This window comes from Atta colombica, unplaced genomic scaffold (assembly GCF_001594045.1).
Source record: "Atta colombica isolate Treedump-2 unplaced genomic scaffold, Acol1.0 scaffold9, whole genome shotgun sequence".
Taxonomy (NCBI): domain Eukaryota; kingdom Metazoa; phylum Arthropoda; class Insecta; order Hymenoptera; family Formicidae; genus Atta; species Atta colombica.
The window spans coordinates 1,756,447-1,767,425 of NW_017259583.1; the positions used below are offsets into that span (position 1 = coordinate 1,756,447).

At 28.3% G+C, this 10,979-nt stretch overlaps 1 protein-coding gene across 3 annotated transcripts in view; it reads right to left on the reverse strand.

Moving 5' to 3' along the window:
* The window catches only part of LOC108693418 (ATP-binding cassette sub-family G member 4-like), a 14,726-nt gene extending 11,166 nt beyond the window's left edge, over positions 1 to 3,560 (reverse strand). Inside the window, exons 1-2 of one of the 3 annotated variants that reach the window (XM_018202343.1) lie at positions 3,521 to 3,560; positions 2,217 to 2,390 (exon numbers count right to left, since the gene is read on the reverse strand). In XM_018202343.1, the coding sequence (XP_018057832.1) occupies positions 2,217 to 2,379 (163 nt within the window). In that variant the 5' untranslated portion in view covers positions 2,380 to 2,390; positions 3,521 to 3,560. Of the gene's footprint in view, positions 1 to 2,216; positions 2,391 to 2,874; positions 3,019 to 3,520 lie in introns of those variants that run through there. The other 2 variants (XM_018202342.1, XM_018202341.1) reach the window with 2 other exon arrangements.
* Between the last annotated feature and the right edge of the window lie 7,419 nt (positions 3,561 to 10,979).

Sequence of the window (10,979 nt, forward strand, 5' to 3'; positions counted from 1 at the left end):
ATTTATTTTGACCACCACTTATCGCTAAAGTCATCTATAGGAAAACGGCGGAAGCAAAGTTGTACATCTAATATGTATGTTTATACACATTCATGTTTGTACATATTCATGCATGAAAAATTTTTTATTGGATATTTTTTTTCATATTTTTATGTATTATATTTTAATGTATACTAGTACATAATATCATATATATATAATTTTATGATACAGAATAATTGCAGAAGTTAAATTACAAAGATAAATGTAATCTATTATATAATTCCAATCGAAAATAAGAAATATATTCATTAAGTAAACTATAATCTTTTGACAGTTACATATTGCGTTTCTTAGGTTAGAAAAATATTCTAAAAAATAATACAATATATATAGAACAGATCGCCATTACTGTGTTTGCCATAATTATTTTATTATATTTCTTAATTAAAAGTTAAAAATAAAACTTTGAAAATACAAACTGAAGTATCTTCTATAAAAAGTATCTTTTATAATCTATCAGATGATAATTTAACAGATTTTATATTTACGGATTGTAAATTGCTAATATTTGCGCCTTTATGATAAAAAATAAATTACAAAAGATAAATTATTTCTTTTTCACTCAATAGTTCATTATTTTTAATTAATTTATATTATACTTCTTTTAAAAAATATTTGTAATTTTATAATTTATAGAATATAATATATAGAGCTTTCTACGAGGCGTGATCTAATCGTAACATCAACATTAATTTTTTATATTAAGAAAATTAATAAATAAAGATGTATTAATTTTATTTGTACATGCTATTAAATATTAGGTACATTTAATATAGTATATAGTTCAATGTAAAATTCCGTTACTTTCATCAAAAGAATTATGATATGTATAATAGCTTATTATTATTGAAATTTGTTTAAGCGTCCCATCTAGCAGAATTAATTCAACTAATTGAACTCGTATTTATTTTCTTGAATTCTTTATGAATTAACATAATCTAGTCAAAATTAATTCAAAAAGATTTTAAGAATATATACAAATATTACAGAATATATACAAATAAAAATAATCTTATAATGACTCAAAATAATAAACAATAAATAATAAGAAGGAGCTATAAACCAGATTTTTATGTATTTCAAATTCTTAGAACATACGTTTCGACTCTATTATTAGGTGTCATCCTCAGTGTAAAGAAATTAAACGCAAATTTGACAAAATTAATAAAACGTTTAAAATTATATAATTTATAGTTACGCAAAAAGTAGATAGTATTTATTCTATCTATTTTCCGCAAAATGCAATGCTTTTCGTTCTCATAATATTATCGGTTATATTCTTCCATTATAACAGTCGCAATAAGTCCATAATGATAAAAACATAATGATATTAACATAATAAGTCATTAAATAAAAATGTACCAGTACACATTCTGTTATCAAATTAATAAAATAGATTATAAAAATTAAAATAACAATGAATAAATAATCGTTATATTCAAAATTATTAATATATTATATACAATCCTTATTTTAATAGATAACTATCTTAAAGTGTGTGTTAATAAATAATAATAGGAGGGGGAAGGATTCTATAAGACTACCAAGCGATGGAGCTATCTTTCCCCTCCTTGCGCGCCGCCGCCGCCACCGCTATCGAGTATGAACCTACAAATTCACGCGGCGCGGCTTCACCGCACATTGGCTTAGACATTTCCTTTTTTAATTCGAAAACTACAGCGAATATTTCAAAAATGGTATCAGATTTTTATTTTTTATTTTTTAATTTTTTACTCCCCTTGACCCATTCTCCGCCCCCAATGCTCCGATCTTATTTCTGAAACACCCTCTGTGTGTGTGTGTGTGTGTGTGTGTGTGTGTGTGTATAAAGTAAAGCAACTATATATTTACGCGACATATATCACGATATGTACTCATACTAATTTGTTGTTATCGTTAAAAATTATACCAATGCACAACTATCTGAAAATGTCAAAAGATATATATCGCGAATAAATAAATTTGTTTTTTATAACTAAACTATATACACTTAAAAAAATAGCTATGTATGTAAGTAAAATAGCTATATATATGTTTAAAATTTAGTGAAAGTCAACGAAAATTCTAATGCAATTTAATGCAACGATAAAAACAAATCTAATTTATATATTAGAGAACGCAGAAGAATCCCTACTTTTATTGATATGTAGGATATTGATATGAAATGAGCTTGCCTTTGTGATTGCGGTGAACAGAATAACAGAGATCATCGAATTCGATGTATATTTGCGAATTCCGCAACTTCTCAAGGTCTAATAATTTTTCCGATTCCTGCACATGGATCTTGCAATCGCTGTTCAACATCCTCGCTGCATCTTTATCGTTTACTTCCAGCATCTTGCTAAACACTTCATAAAATTAGCTTGTTCAATGATTAGATGAAGAATTGGCTTTTACACTGTAAGTGAATGTATGTGAATATCTCACATTGTACTTCCTCTTAAGAACATATTCTTGAAATAATTTTTAGAAAATCCTAACACGAAAATATCGAGACTACATCAACACACAATCATTTTTTGAATTATAACCTAACTTTAAATATTTATAAGTCAAAAAATCATTTTACTTTTATAGCCTCTATTGTTATTTCTAGATTTTTTTTGAATATTCTAAGACGAAAATCCTAATATAAAAATATCGAGACTATAATAGTTTTCGAATTACACTCTATCTTTAACCAATTATAATGCAAAAACTATTGTAGCCCCGCTATTTTTTGCATTAGGATTTTCGTTTCAAAATTATCTTAAGAATATGTATGTTCTTAAGAAGAAGTACGATAGTTGTGAAGCACCGTGCGTTGAATACACCTTATCAATCATATATTACCGATTATAGCTTTACACTTTGATTTTATGCGTAATTGATTTCTTATTGCTGATTATAAACGTATAACAAAAAAATCACACTTTCATTTTCACAATGCGTGAATGTTGTGTTTGGAAAGTGTATCACAGAGTGAGTTACATACACATTGAGTTCTCAATTGCTACTGACATTGGATGTTCTACTAGTCACTATCAAGTAATACTATCGCACTTTAAATGATAAAATGATATCTCTCTAACATTATTACCCAACGACTGTATGATGAATAATGATCTTTTAAGCAATATAAATTATACATTGAATATAACCGTGAGATTTTTTTAAGGTGTATTTGTACATGCATTACTCAACAAAATATAGGGAAACAAATAGATATATCTTAAATTTTATCTTAAAATTTTTATATAGAAACATGATTTGAAGCATTCGAAAGTTACAGTTTTAAGCTTTAAAATGTTTTTTCAAACATCGCTTCGTAATTATTTGTTATGCCATTAATCGAGTTTGAAATCCAAAGAATACCAGGAGACAAATTAAGCAAATACACTCGCTACACTAGGTTTGTTTTAAGAAAAAATAAATTTCTTTTCTTTTAGAAAATAAAATCTTTATTTTAACATTTCTTGCACGAGTCTTAATTTCTTACACTTTAACGCTGCTTCGCACTGTAGATGTATTCTGGTATTACGAACGGATAGAGTTACGCAACTTTTTAAAGTTTTAAAGAAAACAGATTGACTGCCGCGGCGCCGCCTGTCTTATATATATATATATATACACACACACACACACACACACACACACGTCTCCAAGTTACCTCTTATTTCTGTTGATTATTTTTGCAAAATCAGCGCTTAAGTCCGTGGCTCATACAAAAATGTAAGACAATAAAATATAAGCAGTAAGGAAATCATAAGGCTTATGGCACACAAAAAACTTAAACAAAAATGTGAATAGTAAGGAAATTAATTAATCACAGCAGAATCCGTAAGGACTGCTATAATATAAGCAGTAATCAATCCAATATATTGATTTCCTTACTGCTTATACGTTACTGCCTTACTGCCTTAAGTTGTTTGTGTGTCGTGACCTTAACGTTGGATTTGATCTTACTGTGATTAGCCAATTTGCTTACTGCTTACGTATTACTGCCTTACGTTTTGTATGTACCATGGGTACACAAATTTTTAGGGTACACACAAATTTGCATAGCTGCATAAACAGGATTAAATAGTAACTAGTTAAAACATTAAAAATTAAAAAAAAGTTACAAAGTTAATAACTTTTAACTTAACTTAGTTAATTTTAAATGCATTAATTTAATTTATTAGTTATGTTTAAACTTTAATTTATTAACTTTTTTAATTAAACACTTTTTATATTTTTTAATGACAATATTTTTTCTATAAAATCTTAAACATTAGAGAATTTAAAAAAACTCAATGATTTTGTGAGATTCTATAATAAAAGTCACACCATACGACAATCAATTTTGATTGGCTTGCTAGGTTTTGTCAATTCATTACATTATTAATAAATAAATATTAATAATAACATTTTAGAATTCGCAAGTAACGCAAATTAACAAAATCACAAGTATTGTGTTTCAGAAACATTCACGATGAATTTTTATTTTTCAACCTTTTTCATGTCTATGATATTGAGTAATTCTTATTGTTTATTTGAACCATTTGAAACTGTCTTGCGAACGTCTACAATCACATAGTAGATGCATGGTTCCATTTTTTAAAATAACGGTGACCTTCAAATTTTTTAAACGTCTCCACTTGGAAAACAATGTTCTCAGCATCATATGATGATATGATGTTTCTTTCAATATCAAATAATTTCTATTTTAAGCATTTCTTTCTTCTTCAAAACTATGGGTGTTATTTGGGTGGTCAGTCTTAAGTGATACACCCTATATGGCCTAGTATGGCCCAATGTAACCTACTTACTATTTGTGAATAATTATGCAATAAATTCAATAAAAATATTTATACAAGAAAGTAGTATATGCATATATGTAAAGTAGTATATCTTTCTCTCTCGTAGAATTTTGACAAAATCGCTCGTGGCTAAATTCTGTCTTTTAGTGCAGGCTGTCCATCTGACTCATTTTCATTAATTTATTATTCAGTTTAATCTGTTATTGTCAAAAAGCAAAATGCAAAACGCTGCTATATTGAAGGACTACTTAATTGATAATTTTAGTAATACTAAAGAGATTGTAAAAGCCTCTTGACGAATAAATCACTGCGGGTATGCGTACATACATGTGATAAATCTGAAATTATGTAATATACTGAAATTATATAATATATGTGTATAAATTAAGTAATATACAAGATGTCCAATAAGTTTTGATAAGCGCTCTTATGTAGATAGAGTGAATTATAATGATAATCTACCACTTTACAATTTTCACAATAGTGAACACAATAGTTAACGGGATATCATAAATATTGACGAATAAAATCAACGCATAAGACAACTTTAAGATTTCTTTCAGAGTTCTTTATGAAATATCTCAAAGATGTTTCTTAAAGAACTTTTAAAAGTATCTTAAAATGTTTTTGTTTTATACTAAATAAAAGTTTCGAAAATTGTAAAATGATAGAGAACGTTTTGATTCAGTTTAGTTCGCTCTATCTACGCACGAATGCTTTGTTAAAACTTACCAAACACTTTATATATTTCACTTGATTTCTAGATCTCGATAAAGATAGCATCAGTTTTATTCAGATTGTAATTGAAAGTTTGTGTCAATATTATATGAATAAAGTATTGCTTTATTTAAAGGATTTTTTTATTATGGTTTTAGTTATTGAGTAATTTTAATAAAAAATTTATTGATATAAAAATTCCGGATGAATACGCTAGCTATTGAATACTACGAACTTGATTAGACAGAATGTTTGATAAAACTTTCGCATAGGAATAGAGCGGATTAAATTAAGTCGAAAAGCTCTCTACATTTTACAATTTTCACAATAGTTAACAAGATATTAATTAAAAATTGTCAAATATTGGTTTTCCAACTTTTTACTCAAATATTATCAACTTATAGAAAAACAATAAGTGACAAAAATTGTTTATTTTCTTCTCATAGAGCACTGAGAATTTTTTTCAGAATTTTTTAGTACTACATTTTCTCATGTTGTTGAATCAAAAATAGTTGCCTATATAAAAAAACGCAGCACTAAAAAATTGATAAAAAATTCTAAAAAATTCTTAGAGCTCTGATGAGAACAAATAATTTTTGTCTCTTGCTGTTTTTTTATAAACTTGATAGTACTCGAGAAAAAAATCATTGAAAACCATATTTGATGATTTTTATTAATTAATATCTTGTTAATTATTGCGAAAATTGCAAAATGGTAAAGAACTTTTCGACTCAGTTCTATTCCTATGCGAGGGATTTATCGTTATCAAATCCTGTATAATGACATGGCTTTTACAGTAATGTCACATGATCGTAATAAGGTCCTGAAGCCCATTTTCGGTTTTTACTTTATATTTTTATGTCTTTAGCTTTGCGGTACTTTTGATATACTATTGTTCATAAAAATTTGAGAATACTTTTTATTGTCATCTCGAAATTAAGTAAAAAAGATCTTGAAAAAATGTGTGTAAATCGAGAACATTATAGCAAATTTTGTTCTTTCCTTTACTTTTTCTTTAAACTTTGTGTGCTGTGCAATGACAATCTAACAAGTTAAATACCACGCAATTAAAACGAATCGACCTTCGAAACTCTAAAATTCTTCGTTTCAGATTGTTTATTCACCAGTCAGACTAATTAATTTCTTGAGGCGAATAATATGGCTATGGCACGTTGATAGTCTTAAAATTTGACATTGGTACGTCAAAAATTTCAACGTGCGAGGGAGTCGGAAATTTTATCGCGAATGAAACGGAATTCTTCAAGCACGCGAACACAAACTGAAATTATATCACGAAAAGAGATTCTTACTTTCACACATATTGCGCACTTCACGCGTGAAATATTTACACTTAAGCTACACAGTAACTTAGCGATTAAACGCTGGTAATTGGTTTAATTCCATTAATGTTAAGAATCGAGAGCACAAAAGATCGGTACGAAAACAAGGAATACAAGAGAATGTAAGAAAAAAACCTGAAGAATGGAAGAGAAAACCATATCTGATCAGCAGGGCTGTTTCAAAAGTTTGTTGCGCCCAGATACAGAATATTCCGTTGCACAGGAGTGAAATGTAGGATTCTCGGACATAATCCGAAAAAAAATTTTCTGAAAACTAAAGACAGTTTTCATTTAGAAACCGTTGTGTTAGACATATATTGCACGGATATTCTCGAAAGTCATCATTATTTTATTAGTATGACTGTCTGCTACAGAAAAATTTTGTTTTTTTTTGTTTGTCTAAGTATTTTATTAATAATGGAGAGCGACGCTTATGTTGTTCCAATAGTCTGCCAACTGTTGGGAAATCTATACATTAGATGAAGAAATTGATTTGCGAAATAAGAACCTGTTATTATATAATATTATAATTCTTTCTGAGAATGATTTCTGAAAATAATTGAGAAAAAGGAGTCGAAACATCAATTTTCTATATTATGCTCGTCGAAATCAAGATTTATGTAATAAACTAAATAAACTAAATAAATATAAGATAATCACTAATAACTGCATTAATTTCTACAGCCATTATTATTATTTTTTATTAATTTAAATTTGTGAAATCCTTGCTTTCATTAAATTTAAAAATATTTACTTTTTCTTCTTTATATTTCATTGTCTTCTATTGAAAATTTTAATCACTTATTACAATACTTAATGAAGATTTTTAAAAAAATTCCTATATTTGTCTGTCCTCTAAAATTTTATGAAAGTATATTCTAAAACTGTTCATATAATTTGATAAATTCAAGTGCTATCTATGTGTTTGTTTATAAAACCTTTTTAAAAAAAGATAAAAAAGGCACCAAATGTGCATGTTTCTTTTATAAAAAATTGTTATTATTCAAGTGATAATATTTTTAATTTTTTATAAATTACACCTAGTAGTATGTAAATTATACTTGATAGTATGTATGTATGTATTGTATTTTCTTGGAACATATAATATATACTTACTGTCGTATTTTGGAATATATAATATACTCAGGGCCGTGTTAACAAAATTTACACCCAAGGGTTTGTGATCTCTATAAGCGTTCCTCTTCATAGACGCCCTACTTTCATGATTTTCTGATGATCATTTTTTGGAATGATGACGTTGCAATTTTTCACAACGGAATTAGTAATATCGGTGTTGCGAAGACTACTTTTCAAAAGTAATATGTAATAGTACCGACTTCTTTTTTAAAACGAACTTTTTTATCCTTTATTATTGCTATACTATTATAAACCATAATATTGCTACGTCATTATCACCTTGTTTTTACAAAATAGTGCTGCAAGACTATTCTGTTACTCTTAACATAAATTTCATTATCCTTACAATATCACGCAGTTTTTTTATCACGATGAATTTTTATCATGATTTTTTTGTCATATGACGCTATAACGATAACGAAACTTTCTTAAGAGTTACAGAATATCTGCTGAGAACATGAGGCTCTTATCTTTTATCCATTCAACTGCTATGATATGTTTAGAAATAAAGATAGTCCTCATGTTATTAAAAAATATTATAAAATATTATAAAATATTAATATGAGGCATCTGTGTGGCACATCCGGATACGACCGAGCCTTCCCGAACGTGCTGTGACATCGCATTACACAATGAAACCATTATTTAGTAAGAAATTAATTTATTTTTAAAATGAGCAAAGGAAACACGTACAAAACATGTTTTGTACCTTTATATAAAACTACTAAAATATCGGAAAAATTGTTCTTTTATGTGCCTCAAACTGAAAATGTGAGAAAAAAATAGTTTAAAAGTGCACATCGTGTTGATGAATCAGGAAAATAGAATTATTTTTGTTGTGAAGATCATATTTCGATATACGTATTATATAAAATATGTTTTTTATGCTCTTTAATTATAACAATTATAAAAATATTAATCATGTTCATGTAAAAATATCCATAACTTAAAATGGAACTAAAACATTGAATGTCAAAAAAAAATATTTTGGGAATTTGTAAAATTATTCTACAATTTCTAATTATTTTAAAATTATAAACTGTTCTTTCCTCTTTATGTCTAATAATGTATTTCGACAATTGATTATCTAATTGTTTTGCATTGGCTTGTTTGATTACTTTATAAAATTAAAGTTGTCACCTAAATTTTCAGTCGTAGATTCAAAATTCATTGTCATCTCTTAGTTGTAATAAATTTTTTGAAATTGCAAGTTGTAACAAGTTAGACTGATTAGACTGATTTTTCCTAATAATATTCAACTTCAGTTGGAGATGCAGACTCGTATGTTCTATTAATTCATATTAAGAATGCTATACCATGCTTACATTCTCCTATAATTAAATTCAATTTATTTAATAGAAACTTATATCGGTTTTTTCTTCTTTGGTTTTTTTCTTCTTTTCCTATTGCTGGCTAGGCAACTTAATGGCTAATACATTGAAATTCACGGAATCTGATGATTTTACATCTGCATAATTCAGACTTGTTTCAAATAAAAACAAAATGACTGCCTCAAACCGGACGCCTGCTATCTATCGGTGATCACATGCCATGGGAAGGAAGGGAAGGAGTAAAAAAAAAGATCATTAGTCTTCATGAACCAGTAGTAGACAACATAATTTGGGAGAGGGAGAGGAGAGAGCAAGGGAAAGGTCTTGAGAAGTATTAGAAAATTTTTTGGTAATAAATTCTCGAATTGATATACAGATTGTACTTTTCGCAGTGAAAACAGCATGATTGATGCTCTAATATGGGCAGGGTTGCCTATATTATAAAAAATGTATTTTTTGTTTAAAAATAAAACACTCAGTTTTTTTAAAAATATGTTTTTAATGTTTTATATATGTTTTATATATGTTTTAAATAGCTTTAGAAAAAAATCATTTTGTTTAAAATAAAAAAAAACACCTTTTAAACATATATTTAATTATAACGCATTTTTACTTTTAAGTATTAGGTGTACAACTTTCTTCCGCCGTTTTCCTATAGATGGCTTTAGCGATAAGTGGTGGTCGAAATAAATAGATCATAGACGTCATACAATAAACTTGGGCACTGTCAACATAATCCCATAGAAACATTAGTCGATTTGTGTCTGCATCATAAAGTTATTCTCGATTGAAAATGTCAGTTTACGAGCCAAATTCTCGTCATTTGCGGGAGATTTTAATTTTTTGCTTCAATATGAAGAATCTGCGGCTGAGGCTCATCGAATGTTCTTAAATATTTATGGTGAGGCTGCTATTAGTGAAAGAACGTGTCGTGAGTGGTTTCAACGCTTCAAGAACGGTGATTTTGACGTCCAAGGTCATGCTCTGTATTTGGTGGGACCAGCTCGGCGTAGTGTATTATGAACTATTAAAACCGACTGAAACAGGCGAACGGTATCGAACGCAATTGATGCGTTTGAACCGAGCATGAAAGACAAACGGCCGCAATACAACGAGAGACACGATAAAGTGATTTTGCAGCATGACAATGCTCGACCCCATGTTGCAAGTGGTCAAGACATACTTGGAAACATTGAAATGGGAAGTCTTACCCCACCCGCCGTATTCTCCAGTCGTTGCTCCCTCTGACTATCACTTGTTTCGATCAATGGCACACGGCCTGGCTGACCAGCACTTCCGGTCTTATGAAGAAGTAAAAAATTGGATCGATTCGTGGATAACTTCAAAAGATGATCAATTTTTTCGACGCGGGATTCGTACGCTATCCGAAAGATGGGAGAAAGTAGTGGCCAGCGATGGACAATACTTTGAATCATAAATGTATAACCAGTTTTTTAATAATAAAGCCTCGAATTTCAGAAAAAAAACGACGGAAGCAAAGTTGTACCAATAAGTTGTATTAATAGAAGAATTAGAATAATATAGAATTAAATAATAAAATAAAAGTTCTTAAAAATAAAATTAGAAAATTAAATTAAAATAAGAAATAAAGTAAAATAATATCCATTATT